The sequence below is a fragment of the Erinaceus europaeus genome, chromosome 12, assembly GCF_950295315.1.
Source record: "Erinaceus europaeus chromosome 12, mEriEur2.1, whole genome shotgun sequence".
NCBI lineage: Eukaryota > Metazoa > Chordata > Mammalia > Eulipotyphla > Erinaceidae > Erinaceus > Erinaceus europaeus.
Genome location: NC_080173.1, coordinates 86,137,584 through 86,163,090, shown reverse-complemented (window position 1 = coordinate 86,163,090; position 25,507 = coordinate 86,137,584). Strand labels below are relative to the sequence as shown.

Sequence of the window (25,507 nt, the reverse complement as noted above, 5' to 3'; positions counted from 1 at the left end):
TGTGTCAGTTTGCTCTCTGGAGCCCCTCCCCCCCCACATATACATGGTGTTTCCTGCTTCTGGGTAGGGGTGATGGTGTTTGTGAGGCCCCGTTCACAGGATCCCAGGAATGCATTTAGTTCATGAATTCTTTACTGAAGTGTGACTACTCCTCCCCTTACAATTTCACCACCCAATTTACAAATTACAGCTCCACTAGAAAGGGACACCAGGCTCAGTTGCTTTATTCACAAGGGGTGTATGAGTGTGAGTATGAGTGTGTGTGTGAGTGTGAGTGTGTGTGTGTGTGTGTGTGTGTGTGTGTAGGGTCCAGCCCAGATTTTCAGGATTCAGATACGGCCAATGGAAGGAAAGTGGGTTTTCCAGGGTCTGGCATTTCTCAGCAGCAAAGTGCCCATGGATGCTGTTATACTCCAAGGAGATGCTAGTACCCGGCTTAGGGGTGGGAGCAGGGCAGGCAGAGAGATTCTCAGGGCTTCAAGTCCTCAGGTTGCTGGGAAGGAGGGCAGTCCTTCAGGGTTGTCCTTGTCCTCAGACCCAGACCTTTCCTGATGTGGGAACTGCCTGGGATCCTGGTGTGGCCCGAGTTTGCCCGGACTGTGGGCTACCCCGGCGGCGATAGAGTGCTCTGCTGTAGGGCACGAGGCAGTCGGCCAGCCGCAGGCGCAGGCAGAGACGGCGGTAGCTGGCCAGGGCAAGCACGAGCAGTGGGACAAGCAGCAGGAATCCGGTTACCAGCAGGGCTGTGAAGCCCGGGTCCCGCAGATGCGCGGTGCAAGGGGGTGCCTGGGAGCGCAGGAACTGTGGGAGGAGAAGAGGCATCAGCCCCCAGAGAAACATTCCAGGCAGGAAGAAGTGGGACCCATAAGCCCCCCCCACCACCAATACCACATACTCACCCGAGCGCAGCACACGACACACACAAACACACGCGCACACACACACACACAACCAGTTCTCACCTGTGAGTGGCAGAGGAAGCCAAAGCCTAGCATGATGACAGCAGGTAACAGGATGGTCCCCAGTACCAGCGCCAGCAGGATAAGATTGAAAGCAGCCACTAGCAGATTCTGAGCCGTGACCAGCACAGCACAAGCCCAGCAATCCAGGGGGTCCCGGGGCTCTGGGCCACCGCTGGAAACAGCTCGCTGCACCCCTGGGACATCCGCCATGGCCCGCCAGGCTGACTGATTCTCGCCAGGTCCCTGGCCCTTATAGCCCTCTTTCCTGCCCCTCCCCCGGCCCAACCTCTCCCAACCCCCACCCCCACCCCACCCCCCCTTATCCTGGAATGCAGCTCCAGGATTAGGTCCCCCCCACCCCCTAGGAGGAGAGCCGGCCAGGGCTCTGGACATTCCACAGGCGCCTCTGGGGAGGGGCTCAGCCTCATGGGGTCTGTGCAGTCAGTCCCTCCCCATCAATCATGGTCTCCAGGCCCTCCTCTCAGAACTCCTCTCACCGGCAAGTTAGCAAAACAAGATTTTTTTTTTCTGGCTTTATTTTTTAATATTAATATTTTCACACAAAAATCACCGAAAATTGGGGTAGGATTGGGAAGACCCCTCTGCCCCTGGGGCAGAGAGACAGTGCAGTACGAAGGAGCGGGCCTGTAAACCCCCCACCCCTCCGCAGCCCCAGCATGGTGAAGACAAAACGAAAATAAAGCCCCAGAGGAAACTCATCCCGGGTGTCTCTGCCCCAGTGAGGCCCTGGCCCTGGGATGTTTCACACCTAAACATAAAAAGGGGGGGGGGGAGCTGAAGGGGCAATGGGAAGGTCTGTTTTTAAAATTGGCCAGGGCTGGGAAGGATGGGGTTCCTTTTCCTCATAGTTCTTTCTTTAAAACTTTTAAATTTTTTTTATTTTATTTATTTATTTATTTTTTTACAAAATACCATTTCAGTTCCCACTTCTTCCCCTACAGTACAGGAGTCGCTCACCCTCAGGTAGGGTTGGGGTCGGGTCGGGAGAGGGGGACTGGTCCAAGAAAGTGCAGGACGTAGGGGAGGGGAGCGGGTTTGAGCACCATGAGAACCCGGCTGGAGCCGCAGGCGGACGGGCGGAGACGGACAGGCCAGGCGGGCGGGCGGGACACACTGGGGCACAGGGAGGGCCCTGCAGGGGGCGGTCCCTGGAGGGGTGGGATGACTTGGGGAGTGCGGGAGGTCAGGTTTTCCCAAAAATGAATAAATAGAGGTGAGTGGGACTGTTATAAATTAAAAAACAAAAACAAAACCCCCCAGAAAATACAAATCATAACCAAGTGAATAAACAGACATGTACAGGAGGTCACAGCTAGCACTGGAAGTAAAAAAGGAGGTTCTGGGGAAGGGGTAAAGCCCATAGAAAGAATCTCATTAAAAACCTCGGCTGCCGTAACTTCTATGTACAACACGAGCCGCGTGCATCTGCGCCGGGCCGGCGGGCGGCTGGCAGACGTGAGGGAACCCGTATGTGACCCCCGCCGCCGCCGCCGCCGCCGCCGCCGGAGCCTGGTCCTTGTGTCTGTTGCTAGAAAGGCCAAAGTCGGTGAGGGGAGGCGCTGGTGGGCGAGAGGCTGCCAGCCCCCTCCCCCGTCTCCCATTTTTTTTCCTTTTTTTTTTCCTCATATTTGTTAAAAAAAAATTTTTTTTTCTTAATAAATTAAGTGAGGGGAGCTGCCAATGGGGTGGAAGGGCTGAGCCCTAATCCCTTCCCGGCCAGAGGCGGGACCTAGGTCCAGCCCAGGCGTGTGCTGGTGGCCCCGCTGCGCTGTGCTGTAGGGCAGGCGGGCGGGGCATCCGGCCTCATCGCGACGTGCTGGCTGGAGCCTGTGGGAGAGGGCGGAGGGGCTCAGAGGGGACGGGTCCAGCCCACCCCACAGCCCCGCTCCGTGAAAGTGAAATGCCGCCCGGCCCCACACGCTCCAGGCTCCGCAGACCCACCAGCGTGAAGGCGTCGTAGGCCTGCGCCAGCTCCTCAGTGCGGTACTGCTCCAGCACCACCACGCCCTGGAGGCCCGCGCTGCGACGCCGGGCACAGGCCTCGCAGTGCACCAGGTACGTGTTGCGGCTGCCATTCTCACTTGTCACGAACAGAATATTGAACACTTCCACCTGGGACGAGAGGAGGGGGTAGTCGTGGGGATGGAGGGGCCCGCGGGCACTTCCCTCTGGAGAAGCAGGAGCAGGCAGGCCCACTCACATCACACTCGTTGCAGTAGTAGGCCGGCTCATCCTTGACCCGGCCCTGGTAGGCGATTTTCTTCCCAGCCCGCACCAGGCTCTCCCGCTGTACCTGGCAGTGCTTCATGGACTGCAAGAGGCAAAACCTGTGTGCAGAGAGAGGCGGTGGTGAGGTAGGACTGCTGTAGGCAGAGCAAGAATCCTCACTTAGTGGGTCTCCCCACTTCATGCCTGGGCCACATCCCCTAAATGACATCTATCACCACTGATAATGCAAGTGGCTTTGTCTATCTGGACCACTGGAAAACAAAGCTCCTTAGAGACCCTGTTAGCCACTCATCACAGTAACACTTAGCACACGGTAAAAGGTGGAGAGACAGAGCAAGGATGGGGTACAATCACACTGTAAGAGCAAGAGTGGAAGCAGATGGACTCCTTCCCAAACAGGGTCCTTACTTGATCATCTTGAACAAGTCAGGGTCACTGATTTTGACTGTGCGAGCCACATTCCAGGACACGTGGATCATGGGCACGATGGATTTGACATTCTTCACCTCATTCCACTCATATCGTTCCAGGGCCAGCTGGTACTGATAGGCTGCAGGTCAGAGGTTGTCAGTACAAGGGTCTCAAACAGCCCCAGCCCTTTCCCCTCACAGGTGGTAGCCCTTATGCTCACCTTCCCTCCTCAAGGGCCCCAGCCCCTCATCACTGAAAGGCTAAGTAGGGCCCATCACCTAGCCCCCACCCTCTCACCAGTGAGAGGCCCCACGTTCCAGGCGATGTTGTTGCACCAGCCGGTGGCCTGCACCCAGTGCACGGTCCCCGCGTTAATCCACACGAGGTCTCCCGGGCGCTGCACGAAGCGATACACAGGGATATTGGAAGCATAGAGATCATCCAGGATTGGCCACCAGGAACCTGTCAGGTAGTCCACGCCGTGCCTGTGGGGTGGCCACTGGGTCAGATGGGAACCTGGGGAGGCACAAGAGGGGGGTGGGAGGGGGCGGCACGCACCGGTCGCAGAAGGCGCTGATAGTTTCCCAGTAGTGCTCGTGGACTGCGAACCACTCGCAGTCTCCTGGGCCAATGTTGATATTGACAGAGCAGAAGTTGTTGTTCTCCTGATGGCCTGCAGGGGGCAACAGAGAACAAGGCGGTCGGACCGCAGCGACAAGCCCGCCCCTCCGCCCTCATTGGCTGCGGGAGGATCGGGACACGGGTCCCGCCCCTCGCGCGCCGCAGCGCCTGGCAGGACCGCACCTGGCGTTCTGCTGCCGGGGACCTTCATGTACAGCTGCACTGTGTTCATGCCCAGGATGGTGTGGCCCACGTGGCTCAGCATGTTGCCCGTGGATGTAACTCGCATAAAGGCGGGCAATTTCAGCAGCTCCTGTAGCTGGGGCTTCCACCTGTGGTGGCAAGGGTACAACAGAAGTGAGGGGTCCCACACACCCACAGAACCCTCAGCACCCCCACGCCAGATCTGCTGGACTCAGCTCCACTCACCGCTTGGCATCAGACAGGTCGATGTTGGTGCCAAACTTGATAATGTGATGGTTCTTCGGGTCTGGTGCGCTGCTGCAGGGGAGAAGAGCACACGTTGGTGGACTGTGTGTGTGTGCACACACACACACAGTCCACGCGAAGATTTGAGAAATGCAGGGGGAAGGCTAGTGTACCTAGGGGGGGTTCCTGTGGTGCTGTCTGGCTCCTCCGACTCTTCATCTTCACTCTCCTTCTCCTCCTGCTTGGCCACAGGGACAGGCAGGCCTGGGTCAGTGACCTTTTGCCTCCCCCCATTCTGTTGCTTCTACCCATTCTTGCCACTCACCTGCAAAGACTCCTGAAAGGATGAGGCCTGGTACTGTGCATACTTTGCAATGGTGGTATGGGAACGGGAACTCTCACAGGGCCAGATCTGCCGTGTGCCTGTCAGATCCCAGTTCTCATCTGAAGGCTGCTGCACCTGTGTGCGTACCTCCACAGTGTGCTCACCACTTGCCTCTACCAATGTTTTGGTGGAGAAGAGGCCCAAGTCTGTATGAGAGAGCCAAAGCACCAGCAGGGCATTAGGGAGGGCAGAAGCAGAAATCAGGGAATAAGGCATGCTGTCACTTCTGGCTTCCCAGGGCTCTGATAGGGTAGACAGAGGCTTAGCAGAGCTCGGTCAAGAATAGGTGAGAGCATCAGCCCAGGTGTGCAGGAAGCCACATGTACTTAGCACCTGGCACAGCAGTGTCACCTGCTGTTCAATGAATGTTAATCTGTCACAGGATCCAGTAGTAAAAGTGAAAACCTGGAATATGCTTCAAATAACTGCAGGGGTGCAGGTGGGAGAGGGGATATGTAGGTATGGAGAAAACAAGGCTGATTTTTCTATTTCTATATGAATCGCTCCATTGTTTTATTTTATTTTACTGCCACCGGGGCTATTGCTGGGGCTCAATGCCTACACACCTTCATTGCTCCCTGCTATCATTTTCTTTTTTCTAGATAAAGGGGAGAGAGAGAGAAAGGAGAGAAGAGACACTGCTCCACTGTTTGTTAGGCTTCTTCCCTGCAAGTACTCCAGTGTGACTGCCCATGGCAACCTATTACTCTTTTGTATGCATCTGAATTATTGCACAACAAGAGGCTGAGAGTTTCAAACCATGTGCTTCAGGGTTTTTTATTCTTTTTGCCTCCAGGGTTGTCGCCGGGCTCGGCGCCCGCACTACCAATCCACAGCTCCTGGAGGCCATTTCCCACTTTTGTCGCCCTTGTTGTTGCCACTGCTGTCGTTGTTGGGTAGGACAGAGAGGGGGAGAGGAAGACAGACACCTGCAGACCTGCTTCACTGCCTGTGCAGCGACTCCCACCCCCTTCTGCAGGTGGGGAGCCAGGGGCTCAAACTTCTGCTAGTCCTTGCACTTTGTGCCATGTGTACTTAATGAGCTGCACTGTCACCCGGCCCCACCAGGGGTTCCTTCTGTACAAGTATAGCTAACTAGGCCCTGATTTAGCTTCTTTCCCACATACCCAGTACTGGGGACAGGAATTTGGGAGAAAGGCATGGTCATCTGACCCATTAAGCAGAGCACTCTTTAGAAACAGCCTAGAGGAAGTCGGGCAGTAGCGCAACGGACGCGAATGTGGTGCAACAACCAGCGTAAAGGATCTGGGTTCAAGCCCCCCGGCTCCCCACCTGCAGGGCAGTCGCTTCACAAGCGGTGAAGCAGGTCTGCAGTTGTCTATCTTTCTCTCCTACTCTGTCTTCCCCATCTCTCTCCATTTCTCTCTGTCCTATCCAACAATGACGACATCAACAACAATAATAACGACAACAACAATAAAAAACAAGGGGTTAAAACTTAAAAAAAAAAAAAAAAACAGCCTAGAGTGTCCAGGCAGTGACACAGCAGGTATGACACACAAGTTACTATACACAAGGGCCCCACCTATGGGGGTGGGGTGGGCGTGGGGGCCAAAAGTTTCACAAGTGGTGGAACAAGCTGCAGGTATCTTTCTTTCCCTCTCCCCCATTTCCCAACTTCTGTCTCTATCATACCAAATAAGTAAATAATAAAAAACAGCCCAGGGGTCGGGTGGTGGTGCAGCCAGTTGTGCACACGTTACCATGTCCAAGAACCTGGGTTCAAGCTCCTGGTCCCCACTTGCAGGAGAGAAGCTTCATGAGTGGTGGAGCAGTATTCAGGTGTCACTCTGTGTCTCTCTCCTTTCCTCCCTATTTCTGTCTCTATGGGGGGGGACCCGACCATCAGGAGCAGTGGAGTCACTGCACAGGCACTTGTGCTCCAACAATAATCCTGGTGGTGAAAAATAAATAAAACAGAAAGAATAAGGGGGGGGGGGAGACAGGAACAATAAATAGAGCCTATAGGGCCAGGTGGTGGTACGCCTGGTAGAGCACACATTATCAGGCTCAAGCTCATAGTCCCCACCTGCAGGGGGGAAGCTTCACGAGTGGAGCAGTGCTACACAGGTCTCTCCTCTTTATCTTTGACCCTCTAGCAATAATAATAATGGAGGCTGGGTGGTGACGTACTGGCCGAGCGCACATATTATCATGTACTAGGACCCAGGTTCAAGCCCTACTATCCACACAAGTGATGGAGCAGGTCTGCAGGTATCTTTCTTTCTCCCTCACTATCTCCCTCTCCCGTCTCAATTTCTCTGTCCTATCAAATAAAATAGAAAAAGAAAAAAAAAAGGAAAAGGAAAAAATGGCCTCTGGGAGCTGTGACTTTGATGTGCTAACTACATAGAGCCCCAGTGATAATCCTAGAGGCAAAAAATAAAATAATAATAATAAAGGCTACTGGGGAGTGATGATGGAGGCATAAAGACAACCAACCCCAGCAAGAACTCTGGTGGAGGGGCCAGGCAGTGGCACACCTGGTTAACCGCACACATTACAGTGTGCAGGGACACAGGTTCGAGGCCCTGGTCCCCACCTGCAGGGGGAGAGCTTCACAAATGGTGAAGCAGGTCTGCAGGTGTCTCTCTCCCTTTCTATCTCTCCCACACCTCTCAATCTCTGGCTATCTCTGTCCAATAAATAAAGATGATAAAAACATTAAAAAAAAAAAAACCTCTGGTGGCAAAAATAAATAAGTGAATAAATATGGCCCATATGTGACTAAAAAGAAGCTCCCTATACCCACTGTACTTCTAGTGTGGTGATTCTCAAAAGATCCCAAATTCCCCATCCTTTACAACCTTTCCCAAATCTGCCTGCTCCCCATACTCACTGAGCCGGAGAGAGCCTGCCAGGCCCCGGATCACGGTGATGGGATTTCGGGGGTCTGTACAGAACTGCAGTAGAACTGGTGAGAAAGCATCTCGTTTGCTCTCCAGCTGAAGGATGACCAGGAGACAGAACTGGGGTCAAATCCCTGTCCCAGGTTCAGAGCACCCCATACCCACCCCCTACCACACAGTCTGAGAAGCCCCTGGCAGTGGCAGTTCTGAGCACAGATGGGACACATACATAGATGCTTGGGGTGGGAGGGTTGAGTTTTTCCCGGGGCAGCTTCTCCTCAGTGTTGATCTTCGGTTTCACAGACTGGGCAGGAGAAAGGTAGGACTCTCGAAATTTCCCTTTCACCTTGGCATTCCTGTGGGAAGATAGCACAATGGGGGTAGAAAAATGGTCAATGATGTGACAGGGAAAGGGAGCCTCCCATGGGGTCAGGCCAGGTTGGCAGCGTCGGGGGTGACAGCCCCCCACTCACTTGCTGGCACGTACGACATCAGCAGCACAGTGGCTGATGGTGAGGTCGGCCATTCGAAGCCTTCGCTCTTCTACCTCAGAGGCAATGAAGGTCTCCTTGTCACCACTCTCCACCTTGATGAGCCTGATCTTCAGCTCCTTGGGGGGTCCTTCACTAAGTGAACGCAGCTTCAGCATGTCAGCCCGGCTGACGCTAGGTGGCCCGGGAGCCTCCTCCCGAACCTTCTTCCCAGGAACAGGGGCTGATGGAGGTGTGGACTGGGCAGAGGGTGCAGGAGCTGGTGGGGGTGCCAGAGCTGTGGGCGGTTTGGCCTTGGAGGCCCCACTGACATCAGGACGGGTCTTCTCACGACCTTGGATCTCCTCACTCTGCAGGTCCAGATTCCCCAGCACCCTGCGGCTCTTTTCTTTGGGGGCCTTGGCCTTGGCCCTACCCTCACGGGGTTTTCGACCCACGCTGTCCTTGCAGGCCCGCCGGTGCCGCCGGTGTTCCTTCTGGTGCTCTTTCTGGTGTTCCTTCTGCCGCCTCTTGCTGCCACCTGGTCCTACTGCTGCCACCACCCCGCCACTCTCTTCCTTGGCCTGGACAGGAGGCAGCAGTCGCTCAGTCCCACTGTCCACTGGGTCTGCTGTCGCCACTGGGTCCGCTGGGTCTGTGGCACTCCGACCCACCCGCTCCACTAGGGTCTCACAAGCTCGACTGATTTCTTCTAGCACCTCAGACTCAGAGCGAGCAGGGGGCAGAGGCAGGGGTGGGGGGGGTGGGGCAGGGGGCATGGGGCATGGGGCTGGCTCTTCGCCCGCCCTGTGCTCCCTGGCCCAGGGCCCACCTGAGGTAGAGAACTGAGATGAAGAGGAAGCAGAGGGCTGTGGGGAGCCCTGGGCGCTAGGGGCCACTGAGGTGGGCGATGGGGCAGTAGCACCTGATGGGAGACCAGGGGAATACTGAGTGGTGGGCAAGGGCCCAGACCTGGTGGTAACAGCTGATCCAGTTCCCCGGTAACAGTACTTTTGTCCCTCCAGCACGGAAGCCAAGGATTTGAGCAGGCTGGCTGGGCTGGCTGGTGGGGGTATCGGGGGTGGCTGTGGCTGTGGGGGTGGGGGGAACTTGGCTAGAGGCGGTGGCGGTGGTAGAGCTGTTGGTGGCTTCTTCTCCTCTTCCTGGGTGGCTGTGGTGGTGGTGGTGGTGGTGGTGGCGGCAGCAGCAGCAGTGGTACTTGGGGCTGTGTCAGTGGGGAATGGAGGCTGCAGAGATGCAAAGGGCTCCTTCAGGGGGGGTGGGGGAACCACGCCTGCCTCCTGCTGCTGCTGCTCCTCTTCCTTGCGAATGGATTCATCCAGCATCTTCATGATGTTGGCCAGCCCGTCAGGTAGGATCTTGAATTCAGCTGGCTCCTCAAACTGGTCCTCCAGCGGGGTAGGGGGGAAATCAAAGAGTCGAGGGCCTCGGGCAGGCAGCTCCCCAACCCTGGGGGGCACGGGCTGGGGGTTTTTATTCTGGAGGCCTGGGGATGGCCCCGGCCCCACCTCGGGGGTCTTTGGGAAGGAGACCCTGGGCCGAGGGCTCTCCGGGCGCCTGAAGCTTCCTGAGGTATTTTGATGGCAGGAGGAGGGAGGGGCTGGAGGCAGGGCAAGAGTCAGGGGTGCAAGAGGTGGGTCTTGGGGGCTCAATGTTGGGCTGGGGGGCCTGGGAAGGGGGTCCATACTTCTGGCCAGATAGGGAGGTGGGGGGAAGGACACAGGCCCAGTCGGGCTGCTGCCATTGTTGCTGCTGCTGCTGCTGGTGGTGGTAGTTGGGGGAGTGGGAGGGGTGTGAGAATCCTGAGTGCCCACAGAAAAGTGGGGGGCCGGAGGCCCCACGAAACCCTCACGGTGGGGGAGGGTGGGTGGGGGAGGGCGGGAGCGTCCCTCAGCTCCGAAGAAGAGCTCCTCTATGATCTCTCCATCCTCTCGGGCTGTGCGGCAAGCCGGGCCCTTCAGCCAGGCAGGAGGTGGGGGGGGGCGTGATATTCGGGGACAGGGAGGTGGAGGAGATGAGGGGGGGCCATGAGGCAGGGATAGGTGGGGATTGGCAGCAGGAGCCACCAGGAACGGTTTTCGACTGCTGTGTGCAGAGGGCCCCAGGCGGCCTTGATGAGAGGAGACCTCTAGCGCAGGAGTTTGGTAATGGTCAGCTCCGGGCTACAAGTGTAGGATGAGGACAGTCAGAGAGCTGTTCTGGTCACCTCAAACAAGTTCCACTGACCGCCCCCCCACACACACACCTCCCACCCTCCCAGCCCAAAGTCATCACTCACAATGCCTGGGCTAGGCTCCACGCCCCGGAGAACAGTGTTGCTGCTGCTGCTACTGCTACTGCTGCTGGTGGTGGCGCCAGGAAGGCCGGGGGGCCGGGAAGGGGCGTAAGGCACGCAGGCGGTGGTTGCTGCTGGTGAAACGCTGGAGTCCATCCGCGACCTCTGAACTCTGCTCTCTCTAAGGTCACTTCCGGGGGGACGGGTGGCAGGCGGGCAGCCATGGCTCTCTCCTCCTGGGGGGCGGGGGCCTGGGCCTGAGGGTGCAGCCGGGACCAGCCGGTGGCCAGGGGGGTGCGCAGTGTAGGCTGGAGCTGGGTATGGATATGGGTGAGGCAGTGGGTGCCGTTGATCCTATGGGGGGATAAAGGAAGGTACTTGGTGAGGGATGGACATGGGAACTTGCAGGTAAGAGGTGAGAGAAACAGCGGCTGGGGACGGCACAGTGACCGGAGTGCTAGGCTGTAAGCATGAGGCCCTGTATTTGACCCCTGGCATCACATGTCCCAGGGTGGTGCTCTGGTTCTGTCTCTCTCTCTCTTATACATAAATCTTTAAAACAAGAAAAAAAGCAAGACAACTGACAGGTGCTTACCTGGCGCTCTGAGGGTGCTGAACCTTTTCGTTCAGTACCCCAGGCATCTCCATGCAGGGTACTCCACAGCCCTGGCTTGGTTAGCTGAAATGGAGGGCTGGTGGCTAGGCCAGGCAGGGGTGGTGGCGGTGGCGGTGGCGGTGGCGGTGGCGGTGGCGGTGGCGGCGGCGGTGGCGGCGGCGGTGGTGGCGGTGGTGGTGGCGGCGGCAATGGGGGTAGAGGCAGTGGCAGCCCCGGGGGAAGGCCAGTCTAGAAGGAAAGTGCGTGTGAGAATCCCACTCGTTACCCCACACACTCACGAACGGGCTGACTGGCTACACAAAACAGTACCTGCTCAGAGCTGCAGCCTCTCCTGCGCTTGCCTCCAGGGCTGAGGCCCTCTTCTCCTGAGGGGCCTGAGAGTGCTGCAGGAGGTACAGGCTGTACCACGGGGGGCTCAGCAGCTCGCTTCACTGGGGGGCCCCCTCGCTTGGCTCCATAGTTCCGCTTGTGCTGAGGATGCAATGAGGAGAGAATGGCACGGGCACAGACCTGGCCTGACCCTCCTCCCAAGCCCTTGCAACTTTAGCCTCACCTCAAGGTGCAGCAAGTTCCACACTTGCTCCAAGGGGGGCAGAACCTTGGCTCGATGCTGGCAGGGGCCAGCATGAAAGTTCCAGATCTGGGCCTGGGGAGATGAAGGGAGGGAGTGAGGAACGGGGCAGAAACAGACAGAAGAGGAAGACCCTGAGCCAGAAAGCACAATCCTGGCCCCCTAAGTCCTGCCTCATCCCACCTGTTGTAGTCGGCCAATGCGGGGTCCCAGCTCAGCTAAACTTCCTCCATATCGAAGGGCACTGTGGTAGCAGCGTATGGCCTCCTCACTGTCATGCTCTGACTCATACAGCTGTCCAAGCTGCTCCCACAGACCTGGCTGGGCTGGCTCCCGGAGCAATGCCTGCACATAGCCATGCAGAGATTCCAGCTTCCCATGGAGGGATCTTGAGGTGGGTGCCCTACAAAGCAGAAGGGAGTGGGGGGTAGACAGGCTTAGAAGAATGCTAAAGCCCAATCTTACTTTCTGCCCTGAGCTTTTATGACTCCTCACTCACCCTGGAGCATAATACGGTTTGTTGGGGTGTCCAGAACTACTGCCATGTGGAGGGGGTAATGGCGCAGAGAGTGGAGGTTGCCCAATGCTGGCAGAGCACCTGGAGAGAGAAGGGGTTTAAGGGGTTTGTAGGGAGCCAGGCAGTGGCACAAGGAGCCAGTTCAAGTCCCCACTCCCCTCCTGCAGAGGTGAAGCAGGTCTGTAGGAGTCGTTTCTTTCTCCCTCTTTGTCTCTGCCTCCCCTCTAAATTTCTCTCTGTCCTATCAAATAACGAAAAAAGATGAGCAAGAAAAAAAAAAGCAGGTGGGGGAGGGGTTTTACAGCAAGAGGAAGCAGTCTTTCCCCCAGCAAGGAAGGAACTGAAGGAATAAGAAAATGGCTAAGGAGTACACCAAGAAGAGGGCCACAGAATGGCACACCACAAAGGACACACAAATTGAGGAGCAGAGTTGTCAGGAGCGAAGTACCTGTAATCAGACATATATGACCTAATTTCTCACCTGCCTCCAGGTAGCCATGCACTACGAGGTGGGGGGTGGGGCGGGCAGGAGCTCCAGGCCCCAGCACAGCTCAAGCCCCCAAGAGCAAAGGCTTCCCGTGCAGCGCGGGCCCCTGGAGGGTCCACTGCCCGATGCATCCAGCCTGAGTCAGGAAGAAGTTAAGATCTTAGTATGGGAATAGCGAGTTGACAGCACGAGTGCATACACACACACACACACACACACACACACACACACACACAGCCCCTATCCCCTTACCAGGTCAGCAGTGGCCCCAGGAGCCCTGGAGATCGGGCACGGCCCCCTGCCCCAGTTCTCTGGGGCGATGGTCCTGCTCCAACTGCTCTGATAGGTGTGCCCACTGCCCCCAGATGGCAGCCCAGGACCTTTTACAGCCAAGTCTAAAGAGAGAAGAAAGAAACGGAGGGAGGTGAGCTAGCCGGCACATAGCAGGGCCCTGAAGCCGGCCTGATTGTGGCATCTATGGGCCTGTCATCTGATCAGGTAGAGCAGCCTTGGCTTTTACTGAGCTGAGGCCCACCAGGCTTAAGGGCCCTCAGAGGTCCAGGATGAGCGACAGGGAATGGGATGGCTAGTGGATGACAAAGGCTGGCTGCGCTGCCAGGCTTCCAGTGGAATCAGAGGGGAAAGGTAAGGCCGGCTGCTCACCCAGCCTCCGTGGGAGCCTGCACTCACCCAGTCGCGGAGCTCCAGAGATCTGACCAATCACAGGATCTCCTCTCTCCCCAGAAAGCCAATCATTCCCCCTGTCTCCGCCTCAGTAACAGCCAGACAGGGACCAATGGGAGCAAGATTAGCCCGCTGCTGGGGGGGGGGGGGGGGGGGGGGAGGAGGGGCGGTGGAGCCGGTCAGACTGGCTCAGCCCGGATGACCCCGATGTGACCCCTGGGCTCCCACCTAGGGTCTCTATCTCCGTCTTGACACTTGGACCTGTGACCCATGAGGGTGACGGCAACGAGTCGCATGCCTGCCCTGCCCTGGGGAAGAGCGCTTCCCTTAGGTCCCAGGAGCCCATAGAGCCACCCACTCTAGGTCCCAGCTAGACGGTCGGGATGACCACCTCCCAGACCCGGGGCAGACTGACACGAACATAAACAGCAGCACCCTTCCCCTTCTCCCTTCACCTCTCTCGGCGCCTGACCTCCCCACCCCCAGTGTCCCCTGGAAGTTGGGCTGGCCAGTCGCCGGGACTTCTAAGGCACCCAAAGCCGCGGACAACAGGCGTGCTCCACCGTCTCCTCCCACCCCCAGACTCCGTCCCAAAGCAGGGTCAACCCTCCCCCCTCCCCACCTTCATACCTAGTTCCTTCAGCTCCTCGACTTCACTAGACTGCACGCCTTCAATCTCAAATGACCCTATCCCCCAACTAAGCCCCCCTCTAGTTCAACTTGTGAGAAGTTGCGCACCGTGGTCCCAGTGGCCCCTCTCGCGTGGCTCCCGTATCCTCTCTGCCCTTCCCCGCCGGGGCCACGCGGTTCCCCACGGCCCACGTGGCCCCCGCCCCCCAGGGAGGGGGGATTTCGGGGGTTGCCCGTGACGTGGCTACTTGCGCAGCGGAAGCGGCGTGTGTAAGTGTACTGGGGGGGTCCTTAAGGCGGGAGGGCGGGGCACGAAGGCGGTGACATCACCCTGTCCCACTCTCACCGCCCACTCCCTTAAAGAACCCAGAACCCGTTTCACTTCCTCCTTCACCCCCCCCCCTTTTCCCGTAGGTGCTGTCTCGACCGACAATGACCGGCTTCAGAGCTCCCCTTCCTGGGCACCCTTCCTCTCGCCCCAGCTCTCTTCCTCCTCGCCTCTCGGGCCCAGGGTCTCTGTCCCGCGGCGCCGCCTCGCCTACCCCAAGTCCCCGCAGGTAGGGAGCCGGCTCCGCTCCCGGGATCGGTCCATACAGTGCGGAGTACAAAGAGCTGAGAGGCGAGGCGAGTACAAAGCGGCGGGGGCGGGGCCAGCGCTCCAGCTGGAAGGGCTCCGGGCAGGAAGCCGGGGGAGAGCGGAGCAGGGCCTGGGGGCGGCTGGAAAGTTCGCCTTCGTCGAGCGAAGTCGGCGCTGTGGGGAAATTTCCACACAGCCCACAAGGGCAGTTGGTTTTCAGGTGAAGAGTATGCTCCGGCCGCAGGGCCAGCCCATCTGTGTGTGCCTGGAAGCGCTCGCTCCCTGCAGCGCCGTGTGCCACGGCGGCCGAGCACCGCCGAGCCTCTCCGCAGTGCGCGGGAGCTTCTGCCAGCGCCCTCCCAGCCACCACCCCCTGGGACCCGTCCTGGGACCCATGAGCAAATTTTGGGTGAACGAGGAACCGGGAGTCTGGACATCAGGGAAGCAGATCCTCACTTGGGTGCTCAGGCGCGGAGGGTGCCCCCAGTTACCAGGAAATGCAGCTTCCCCTCCTGCAATGATGACACTTCCCCTCTGCCACTTCCCCTTTCCCACGGGGAACTGACTCAGCTCTCCCTAAACCACTGAGTCCGGTCCCTCCAGCCTCTTTCCAACTCGATCCACAAGCCCCCTCACCGGCACTCGGAACACAGCGATCCTCGCTTAAGGACAAAAACTTCCTGTACACTAAACACTCGCTCACTCCGGTCCACCCCCTGGGAGCCTTGTCCCCGCCCGGGGACCCAGACGCCTGACTCTCCGGCAGCCTCTAGTACAAAGCCCTCCCTCGGGGTCTGATTCAGGCTTGGGGTGGGGGGAGCGTGAGTCACCCAGAAAACCTTCCCCTTTTCCCACTGACTCAGCCCCCGCCTCCACGAATGAACACACACACACAGACAGACAGACACACTCACACGCACAGAGGCAGACACAACTCAGCCCACACACGGCTCACCACTGGTCCCGCGGAATTTCCCCTCCCGTCTCCCCCCACGACGGCCCCTCCCGCGCCCGGCAGCCCCGACGCCTCGCTCACACCTGTTCCCCCGGCCGCCGGCCCGCGGTCCACTCTCACCTCCACTCTCGCTTTGGGGCTGGAGTCGCCCTCCCCGACTCCCGCGGTGTCCGTCCTAACCAAAGGGAGGGGACCAACCACGGACGGGTTACAAAGAGAGACACCCACAGACTCCTCGAGGAGAGATGAGACTAGGTAGGTGCACGCGGCCAAAGCCAAGCTGGAAGGGCTGTGCACTTGTACGGCAAACATTCCGGCCTCTCCCGCCCGGCCCACTGTCCCGGGAGTCAACGGCTCTAACAGGGTTAATTCTCCTCCAGCCGGAGCCCCGCCCTCCTCATCCGGGCACTCCCGGCGAAGCCAGCCCCGCCCCCTCCATCCGGGCTCCGGCTCGGAGACTTTAACCGACCCCTCCCCCTGGAGCCCCGAGAGAGACCCACTCTATCAATCACACCCACTTAACTCTCTCCCGGCTGGAGGCCCGTGGAGCCCCGCCGCGGACGGCTCCCGCTCGGCGGGACGCGGGGTGGAGGATCAGACGAGCGCGGGCGGACTTGCGAGGCAGCCCCCAGACCCCGCTAAGGAGGCTTCTCGAGCCGGCGGGCAGGCAGGCGCCGCACGTGCGCGAGGTGGGGCCGGCCCCTCGCCGCGGCCCGCTCCCCGCTCCCCGCTCCCCGCCGGGCCTCTCCGCCCGCTGGGAGCTAGGGGTTACGGGCGTGCGTCTTACCTGGAGGAGGGGGTGCGAAGGGGAGGGCTGCCGGCTGGGCCTCCGCGGTGACTCAGCCACCCGGGCAGGCCGCCCGCTCGGGATTCCCTTCCCCAGCCTTCCCCCGCTGCTGGCCCATCCCCCCACCCCCCACCCAACACTGACAGTGCCGGCCCCGGCCCGCTATGTGTCACTGTGAGCCTTGTGTCTGTCTCTGACTGGACCGCTGTGTTCAGCAATCTGTCTGACAAGGTCGACTGTATGTCTGTCTGCGTGCACCTGCGTATCTGCTCATCTCGTCTCCTTCTGTGCCTGTGTCTGACGCGTTCCTGTCATTATGCTTGTCTACATGACTCTGCAGAGCTGTCTCTGTCTGTGTGTCTGCCAGGCTCCTGTCTCGGTCTTTTGTCTGGATCTGCCTCTGCATCACTTGTGTGATCACGTGTGTCTCTGCACATGCCCTTCTGTGTTTGCCTTCATGTTCCTGAACAAAGTCAATGAAACACTGGAGCAGGCTGACCCTGCTGACTCTGCCTCACTACCCGGATTCCTGACGTCTTGCTGGATCAGTGATCCTTCTGTTTGAGTCAAGTATTTGAGGTCTGTCTGCCTTCAATCAAGATCTGTCCTATCCCTCAACATCCTTGCTTATTCTCTCAGCTCCCTGCTCCCAGAGGCTCTCATTATGATGGTAATTGCAAGCATTCAGTGAATACTTATTACATGTCAGGCACTGTTAAGCATTTTATGTTCATTCTTAACTCCTCCCCCGAATCATCTTGGAGGTGCTTTTTTGTTACCCCATTTTACAGATGAAGAAATTGAGGCTCAAGGATGTTATGTAACTTGGCCAAGGTTATTCTGCAAGAGTAGAAGGGTTGTTCCTTCCAGAGCCTTATTCTGAACACTTTTCTGTCATGCCTCTGTCCTGTTGGTTTTATCCTCACAGGTCATGTCCTGGGTCAGGTTTCACCTCAGGTCTACCCCAGCTTACCCCCCCCCCACCATGTTTCATATCCTCTAGGGCACTGTGCAGCAGAAACCATTGGTTTCTTAGCAGTGAAGACCATTTAGTTAAACATTCATTCATCACAATTCCATGAGATACTCCAATGTACAAACCACCTCACTGAACAGTGAGTAACATACACAGAAGAAAACAGTCCCATTCCAAAAACTCAGTGAGGGTTAAGAGAAGAGATGCACGTTGGTAATTTATGCCTCTGGCTTATGGAGAGAGAAGTGGGGGATAAAGTGGGGCCTAAGCAAAGAACGGGCAGCAGGAGGAGTAAGACTTAAGAGCATGGAGTGGGGATTGGGAGAGAAGGCAAGTGCTGTAGTGTGGTAGGGAGGAAAACAGAAGCGAATATGTGGAAGAAAAGGTGAATGACAAGATAGCCATGACAGCAGCAGGTGGTTATGACAATGGCCTCTAGTATGTCTCCAAATCAATTTCAAACCACTCTCCATAAGCCGGGATGTTCAACAACTTTCAGGAAAACTCCCTCCAGGATATATCACCTCCAATGTCCAGCTTGCAAACCCTAGCTTAATTCAATCCACTAAGCAACTGAGTTGTAGCACTGAGAAGATTTTTTTTGGTGGTAATGGTGAGGTATAGGAACAAACCATTCACAGGTGACAGAAGGGAGTTCCATCAACCAGCAAAGCTGAACCACTAAAGCACCGTAAGGGGGAAGGATGTTCAGAGTATGCCTGGAACAATATGAGGTGTGGGCATGATCTAGCTCACACCACTCTTTTTCAAGCATCTGATGCAGAGCTGGACTGTGAGGGTGTGGGATCTGCTTGGGGGCAGGACTTACCAGATGGAGTTTGGTGTGCTCTGTCTCATTGGAACCAGTGTCCCAGCGGTGGGGTGTAGCAGACAGACAGTGCGTGGGTTTGATGGTACTACGGGGCTGACATGGTGCCTGGGGGAACCTTTAAAAGAAAAAAAAAAAAGCCAGTTAGAGGGAGGGTCCCCTAGGCTAGAAGGTTTTCCTGTGCTCTCTGTCCCCTTATTAAAAGGAAACCTAGCTCTGGTGGTCAGGTGGGATCTGTTTCCATGGCAACCAGAAAAAGCCATCCCCAAAGTAGTCCTCCAGCCCTGGAGTACTTAGGAAGCAGCCTGGACCAGCATCTGCAGAAGTCCACAGTGGCCACTGAAGCAGAATCTCTCTTGAACTGGACCCTCCTGAGAGTCCCTGGCCTTAACAGTTCCTGCTATCAGGTCCCAAGTCAGTCTCAATCCTGGCCCAGGGCCTGCAGATCCTCTCCCTTTAGCCCTGCCTTCTCCCAAAGCTTATCAAGACACACCAGTCAACCCCACCCTCTGGACTCTGCCCCCTCCCCTTCCCCCAGGCGGGTGTAGGCAGGTCTCTTCCAGAAGCTTAGGTGGTCAGACTAGAAGAACGGGCCCAGCAGGGAGGTGCTTTCCTGCTCCCCAGGATTGTGACTTGGGCCTGGGTCTGGAAGTGTCCTCTGCTGCAAGCTTCCCTTCCATCCCACCCCTCAAGAGTATATCCTGTTTCCCCATCAACTTCTTCTATGTGACCCAAGAAGGTAGAGGCCTGCTTTCTTCCCCTTCTGAGTCTTACAGCCAAGAGTTTAGATTTTTTAAACATAAGGTCAGGGTAAAAAATCAGGTGTCCATTTAGGTGTCAGTCCTAAGTCTGCTGATCCTCAAACTCACCCCACAGGGACCTGTGTTTTTTATCCTTACTCAAGAGGTTTTTTTTGCCCTTAAGGGCCCAGACACTGGCTCTCAGTCTAGCCTGTCCATTACCTGGTCTTCCAGTTCCTTTCCTCCCCACCTGCCCCAGAGACTCAGGCCTCCAGCCCCCCAGCCTCCATGATGCAATGTACTGCAAGCTGCCTCTCTGCTGATGACACTGCCCCCAGGGATGTGCTATTTCTGACCCATACAAGGCCTCTCAGAGAGAGCAAGGGTAGTGGTCAGCTGCTGGCTAGGCAGGCAAGGTCCTTCTGCTGGAGAAGAGCTTGGCAGGAGCCCTCCAGGATAGAAACTGAATGTGTGTGTGTGTGTGTGTGTGTGTGTGTGTGTGTGTGTGTGTGTGTGTGTGTAGTCTAGCATTTGTGTATGTGGCTGTGTTGCCAGGGAAGGGGACATGGGGGAGGGTCAAGCCTAGAGAGGGGAGTGGCAGGTCTTAGGACAGACCAACAGAAGTAAGGGCAGCCAAAGGGGTCAGTAGGGTGTTTATAGGGTGTCTGGACACTAGAGTGGGGGAAGGGCCAGCAACCATTTAAAGGGCCAGCCCCAGAGCTTTAATCCCTTTACCAGCCCTGGCCCCAAGCTGGAGGCTGTAATTCATCTGTCCAACAGCTGGGGTGGGTGTGTGTAGGGGGTGGGTGGGGGGCATGTGGACGGGAAGGGAGAGCTGGGGGAGGGGCTGGGGCTCTCTCCTGCACAGAGTCAAATAACAAAAGGGGAAGCTGAAAGGCCAGCTACAATGTGCCCAGGTCAGACCGCTGACCTATAGGCCTACCGGCTGGCGGAGCCCACCTGGTGACAGGTGAGACTCTGCAGTTTGGACTCAAGGATTCTTGACCAAGGAGCCTATGAATCCAATGGTGGGGCTCTGGAGAAAGCCCAGGCCAAGTGATCCCCAGACAAGCTGTCACCCCCTCCTTCCATGTTCCCAGTCTCAGCACTGTCCCAGACCTGGCAGGCCTCGCAACAGATTCAGCCTTAAATGCCCTACCAGCCAGCCAAGCCTCCCGAGACATGGACGGCAGGCTCCCCCTCCCTCTGGTGCAGGGTGGCAGCGGCCACACCGAAGCTGTCCCTTTAAATCATTACCACCCTTGTCGGTGTGGACGAACTGTGGGCCCTGCCCCCCAGGCAGGCGGCTTGCCACCTCCCCCCCACGAGTCCCCAGAAATGTGAGAGCCATTTAAAGGGACAACAGAGAAGTAGCCGGGGCTCTAACCGTCCCCACCCCCACCTTGCACACTCTCAACACACTCAAGGACCCTTTCCCCAAAGACACATAGCCCCTTGCCCCTCCAGAGGGCCCCCCAGATTCCGGTCTCTCCCCACCCCTAAGACTGCTAGAAGAAAAGGGGCCAGAGTTGGGGAGGGCAGGGAGCTGGGGGAACAAGAAAAGGACTGGAACTCCTTCCTTAGAGTCCCAGGGGACAGGTGGGAAGGAGAGCGAAGACTGGAGGAGAGCAAGACGGAATCCTGAAAGGTGCCGCAGGCAGACCGGGCGCACACTGGGTGTCGGGTGAGGGGAAGGGAGTCGAGCTGCACGAGACAGCAGCGCAGCCAGCAGGCGACAAGCCCAAGTGGGGGAGATGGAATAAGGAGGGCCAGGAAAAGAGGCAAGGCTAGGGAAACAGGGAGACGGAAGCAGGGAAAGGGGTCATCTCGGAGGGTGTGGAGGAAAACCCGAGAGGGGAGGATGAGCCAGGCCGGGGTTACCTGCTGGGTGTCTGTCCCCCGGCGGTGCCCCCGGAGTCCGGGTAGGGAGGGGGGAGCAGCAGGGGGGGGAGCGGGGGTTGGGGGGCGGGGGAGACAGTCCCTCCTCTGCCTCCTGGGCCTGCCCCAGCGCTTGCAGCCTCTGCCTCCCTCCCTCCTCCTCCCCGTCCCTGAGTCCCGGAGTCAAACAAAGAACTGTAGCAGGCTCTCCCCAACCCCCTCCCTCCCTCCTCCTCCTCCTCCTCCTCCTCCACCTCCTCCTCCCCTCCCTCCCCACCAGCAGGCTCCCTCCTCCTCCCTTCCGGTCTCTTCCTTTAACTACCCGCCCCCCCCTCCCCAGCCCCCAGCACTAGTCTCTCTCCACCCACCCACCCCAACCTTTTACACACCCCTCAGCCTAGCCCTGTTTCTGCAAAGGAAACTGTGAAGTCCCTCTGCAAAATTGAAAGGCTCCAGAGAACAACATGGGAGGGGACTGGGGGCTTGCTTAAAAATCAAGGACCAGAATACAATTATTTTATTTTCACAGCCTGACGAATAGTCTTAGAGAATAGTCTTCTCCAAGAGGTGAAAAAAAAATTATCCTAAAGAAAGCAATACAAATCTGACTAAAGCTCTCATCAAATAAAGTGCACAAAGGAGTGGAAGCTAATCCTCCTAGCCTCCTCCCCTCTCCCCACCAAATTAACAGAAACTCTCCACTATGCTTCTGCCTATCTGAAGCAGGTCCACCAACTATAATAATAAAAATAGTAACCAACACCATTTAACAATGACAAGTATTTCCTAACAAGCATCCATTTTACTATACATTCTGTGCCTGGCATTGTGCTAGGCGTTTTGTTTGTTTTGGTAAATTATATCATTTTTCCCTCCTACCCTTAGAAGGTAGGTATTGGTATTTTAAATTTTCTGGAATAAGAATATGTGGCTCAGAGAGGTTGTGACCTTTCAGTCCTCTATAGCAACTAGGTAGCAGTGCTGGAAATGAAATCCAAGTCAGGCTTTACACCATGGAGTTCTCAGGTACATAAAAACAGCTCCCAGCCCCCAATACTACAACCAGTCTCAGGACTCAGTAGAAAAGGATAGTCATAGCTATGAGCAGTGCTCCTTCCTAGTGAGAGAATACAAACGGACCCACCCACCTACCCAGAATAAAGACCCAAATTTTTCAGTGTAACACTGTTTCTTGGTCCTTTTCCTCAATGTTGGTGTGTGTGTGTGTCCGCTGATTAAGGTTAAGGAGTACAGTGGTGTTCAGTGAACCCCCAGGCCAATACAGCTCTTCTTCTTGGAGTAGCTATTTTACCACCACTCCTGCTTCCACTAAAAAAAAACGAGAGGACAGAGCAATAGGACACTTGGCAATGCAGCAGGTGGTAAAATAGAAAAGGTTGTTTGGGCAATTCTTTCAAGTGGAGTATAGCTTTAGAGGGGAGACTTATGAACCTAGGGGAAAGTGACCTAGTCCTGTTAGTCCAGCAAAAGGGCAAAGTCTTTGGGCCATACCACACCCGTGCCCCTCCCCCTTCACGAAACTCCAGGCCAGGCTTTCGCACCTGCAGTGTGCTAAGGCCAAGGGAAGGGAGAGGATAAAAACATGGCTCGGGGCTGGATCTGGACTGGGGGGTGGTGGTGTATAGATAGGAAAGGGGAGGAGGCCTCATTGCCTGGCAACCGTCCCGGGGCACGTGCACGGTGACATCATCCTAGGCCACCTCTAACACAGACCTTTGACCCCAGGGGCGGAGAGGGGCTGCAGGCTAAGCTTCCTGGGAAATAGCCTTGGGAATTCTGGGAACCTAAAAGGAGGGGAAGGAGGGGACCCAGGCGTCCTGCCTTTATCCCCTTTAATCTCCTAGACAGCTAGGATCCACTCGACCCTAGCCTCTCACCTCCTCTAGCCCTGACCTCCTGACCCGCGTTTCTGACAGTTTAAGCACGCCTTCTAGACACCGCGCCTCTTCTCTCCCGGGAGAGATCTCTCTCTGGTGATGGGGGAAGAGGACTGGGGCACCGGGGTCCCACGGGGCTCAGTCCCGTCGTTCGTAGGATCCCCTTCCCCGGACCCCAGCCGACTGCCAGCCAGAGTCTGTCTGGGTCCCTAACTCTCCTGCCCCTCCCAGCGCTGCTCCAGGGCGGAGTCTGCGGAGTTGAAACCAGGACACGGCGGGAGGAAGAGTTATATAACCGGGAGAAGCCGAGAAGGACGAGTGGAGACGGGCACAGACAACCCGAAATGAGCCAGGGGCGGGAGGGTGCAAAGAGTAGCCAGGACAAGCGGCAAAGAAACAACAGGGACGGGCTGGGCTTGGGGGCGCATCAAAGAAGAGACGTCCACGCGAAGGAGAGGCGTGAAGGCCGGGGGACAGTCACCTGGGCAGCGCGGGGCTTCCTCACAGCGCCCTCCCCCGCCACCAGCAGTAGCTGGGCATAGGCGAGTGAAGCCTCGGAAAGGGGCCAGGAGCCGGTTCCTCTTGGGGAGGCAACCTGAGCTAGGTCTCGGGAAGGCGGCGGCGGAGCAGATGGGGCCGGAAACCACAACCGCGCCCAGCCCACCTGGGAGAGTGGGGCGCCAGCTGGGGTGTGTGGGGGGGCTGGTAGGGAACAGGTAGCTGGGCCCTCCCGCGCCAGACTGGGCTTTGGTGGTTCAGAAACCCAGCAAAAGATCGGGATGAACTGAGACCATCTGCGTCCCCAGGGGGCTGAGACGAGCTGCCCAGGAGTCCTTTGCAAACACAGACCCAAGATGGGGAGTGGGGGGCGGGCGGCGAGTGCCAATCGCCGCGCAGGCGCAGGGTGGGTACTGCGGCGCGTGCGGCGGAGGGAGGGGGTGGGCGAGAGCGTGTGGGAGTGCACGTGCGGGTCCCGGCAGCTGCCTCCGCCTTTCTTTCACTTCTACTCCTCCCCTCTCCCTCTTCCTGTGCCTCTGATGCCGCCACCACATTGGTTGCCAGGGCCCTGACGTCAGGGCCGTTCGCGGGACCTGATTGGGTGGACGCGAGAGTTCGGGAATTCGGCCTGAGTCTAGCTCCAGTTACTCTGGCAACCGAGCAAGCAACCCCCGGGAGGGCAGGGACGCGGAGCTCAGCGCCGCGCCGGGGTCCCGCCTCCCTCCAGCAGGCGGCCGAGCCCGTTTCTGAGGCGGCGAAGCTCGCTGTCTCCGCATCTCTCTACCTGCGCTCCCAGAGTCCTGAGAATCAGATGTCCTGCCCCCACCCCTGTCCTCCCCCCAACTCCCAGTCCCCCACTTTTCGCCAACCCCGAATCACTGCCAGCCACAGCACACTGGAAGCGATTCTAGGTTGCTTAGCAACCAGCAGGCGCGCCCCCTCCCCAATATTTACCCCAGCCCCCGGGGAGGCGGAGAACAGTCCGACGGCCTTTGCCTCCCGCCCACAATTCCCTGAGAGGGGCCCGGGATGACAAGGGCAGTGAGCACTTCTGCCAGGCTTTCCCTCACCGCGGGCCGGGGGGCCTCAGCCTTCTTGCACGGCCATTCCCCCGCTCTGCTCCCCTCAGCGTGGGCTGTGCGTCTCGCCCTCGCCACCTCGTGGTTACGTTGCGAAGGTTCAGCATGGAGGAAGGCCTCGGCCCTGCAAGGGCCAGGAAGGAGCAGGGGACCGCGGAGGGGTGGAAGGCGGGGGGGGGGGGGGAGTGCGTGGTGGTGGTGGTGGGGGGGGCAGGACCCAGGGCTGGCACCAGCTGGGTGAGGCTGGGAGGGCAGTGGAGTGCGGTGGGCTGATGGAGTGAGTGAGGGTCAAGGCGGCGGCTGCACATCTCACTCCTGCTAAGAACTGGAGGGAGACCTGAGGTGCCCCAGGACCAGGCGCCTCGCTGGTCGACAACGTGCGACCTCAAGGGGCCAGCGCCCACCTGCAAACGCTGACCTCTAACCATGCCCGCGGACAGGGACAGCGCTTCGCCCCACCCTGGTGTCAGGGGAGGGAATCCCAGCCGGGGGTGAGGGGGGGGCTGGGACTCCTTTCAAGCCTCCCTAGACATCTGGAACCCAAGACATTTGCTTTTCTACTTATCCTCCACCCCCTGCGATGCTCTCTTCCTGGATGCCCTGCGCCCCAGTCTTCTTCTCGGTGCCTTTGCCGAGACCTAAACCTCCGTCCCAGCTCTACTGCTGCCACCCAGGCGTTCCACCCCCCCCACCCCCGCGCGGAAATGGTTTCCCTCTTTCCAGACGCATCGCGGTTCCCCGTTACCTGACTCTGGGGGGTCCCAGGTGTTCAGGTTCCCCAAGGTCTCCCAGGGGGTCGAGCGGCCCCCCCCTCTCCCAGGTCGGGGTTGGGGGGGCCGCTCCGCCCCGTGGCGCAGTTGGATTTTCCAACACAAACACCGCCCCCCACCCAGCCCCGCCCCCGTCTCGTGGTCCCGCCCCTCCCCGCGCAGAAGTCCTGCTCCCCGGCTCCGCCCCGCCTTTTGACAGTCCCGCTCGCCTCTGCGCGGCTACCAGGTAGGATGACAAACGCAGGGTGAGGGCTTCAGGGTGTAGTCAACAGGGCTTAGCCCCGATCTCTGCCTGGCAGAACCCTTTTCCATTTGGATCAC

At 57.9% G+C, this 25,507-nt stretch overlaps 2 protein-coding genes across 10 annotated transcripts; both read right to left on the bottom strand.

The window, feature by feature from the left end:
- Nucleotides 1-203: 203 nt before the first annotated feature.
- On the bottom strand, nt 204-1,202 carry TMEM88 (transmembrane protein 88). The gene is made up of 2 exons (XM_007522281.3): nt 963-1,202; nt 204-801 (listed from the first exon to the last, which is right to left on the bottom strand). The coding sequence occupies exons 1-2, from the start codon at nt 1,170-1,172 to the stop codon at nt 532-534; spliced, it is 480 nt and encodes a 159-aa protein (XP_007522343.1). The 5' UTR covers nt 1,173-1,202; the 3' UTR covers nt 204-531.
- A 278-nt stretch (nt 1,203-1,480) lies between these two features.
- On the bottom strand, nt 1,481-25,298 carry KDM6B (lysine demethylase 6B). 9 transcript variants are annotated; one of them, XM_007522269.3, is made up of 23 exons: nt 25,162-25,298; nt 18,324-18,441; nt 13,138-13,280; nt 12,880-13,021; nt 12,381-12,479; nt 12,065-12,284; nt 11,864-11,956; nt 11,620-11,781; nt 11,290-11,538; nt 10,698-11,048; nt 8,402-10,581; nt 8,158-8,284; nt 7,919-8,024; nt 4,999-5,204; nt 4,847-4,911; nt 4,674-4,745; nt 4,428-4,576; nt 4,182-4,296; nt 3,921-4,108; nt 3,621-3,762; nt 3,184-3,310; nt 2,925-3,095; nt 1,481-2,810 (listed from the first exon to the last, which is right to left on the bottom strand). In XM_007522269.3, the coding sequence occupies exons 4-23, from the start codon at nt 13,014-13,016 to the stop codon at nt 2,787-2,789; spliced, it is 4,983 nt and encodes a 1,660-aa protein (XP_007522331.1). In that variant the 5' UTR covers nt 13,017-13,021; nt 13,138-13,280; nt 18,324-18,441; nt 25,162-25,298; the 3' UTR covers nt 1,481-2,786. The 9 variants fall into 9 exon arrangements, with proteins under 9 accessions (XP_007522331.1, XP_060060306.1, XP_060060307.1 ...); XM_060204323.1 differs by having other exon boundaries at nt 1,481-3,095; XM_060204324.1 differs by lacking the exon at nt 25,162-25,298 and adding an exon at nt 20,945-21,156 and having other exon boundaries at nt 1,481-3,095.
- Between the last annotated feature and the right edge of the window lie 209 nt (nt 25,299-25,507).

What these genes read in the sequence shown, in the direction of transcription:
- TMEM88 (XM_007522281.3), bottom strand. Translation starts at nt 1,172, where the DNA reads ATGGCGGATGTCCCAGGGGTGCAGCGAGCTGTTTCCAGCGGTGGCCCA. An exon ending in GCTTCCTCTGCCACTCACAG is followed by an intron (nt 802 to 962) that starts GTGAGAACTGGT and finishes CTCCTCCCACAG; the next exon opens with TTCCTGCGCTCCCAGGCACC.
- KDM6B (XM_060204323.1), bottom strand. Translation starts at nt 13,016, where the DNA reads ATGCATCGGGCAGTGGACCCTCCAGGGGCCCGCGCTGCACGGGAAGCC. An exon ending in GCATTGGCCGACTACAACAG is followed by an intron (nt 11,957 to 12,064) that starts GTGGGATGAGGC and finishes TCATCTCCCCAG; the next exon opens with GCCCAGATCTGGAACTTTCA. An exon ending in CCTTTCAGGAGTCTTTGCAG is followed by an intron (nt 4,912 to 4,998) that starts GTGAGTGGCAAG and finishes GTGGCCAAGCAG; the next exon opens with GAGGAGAAGGAGAGTGAAGA.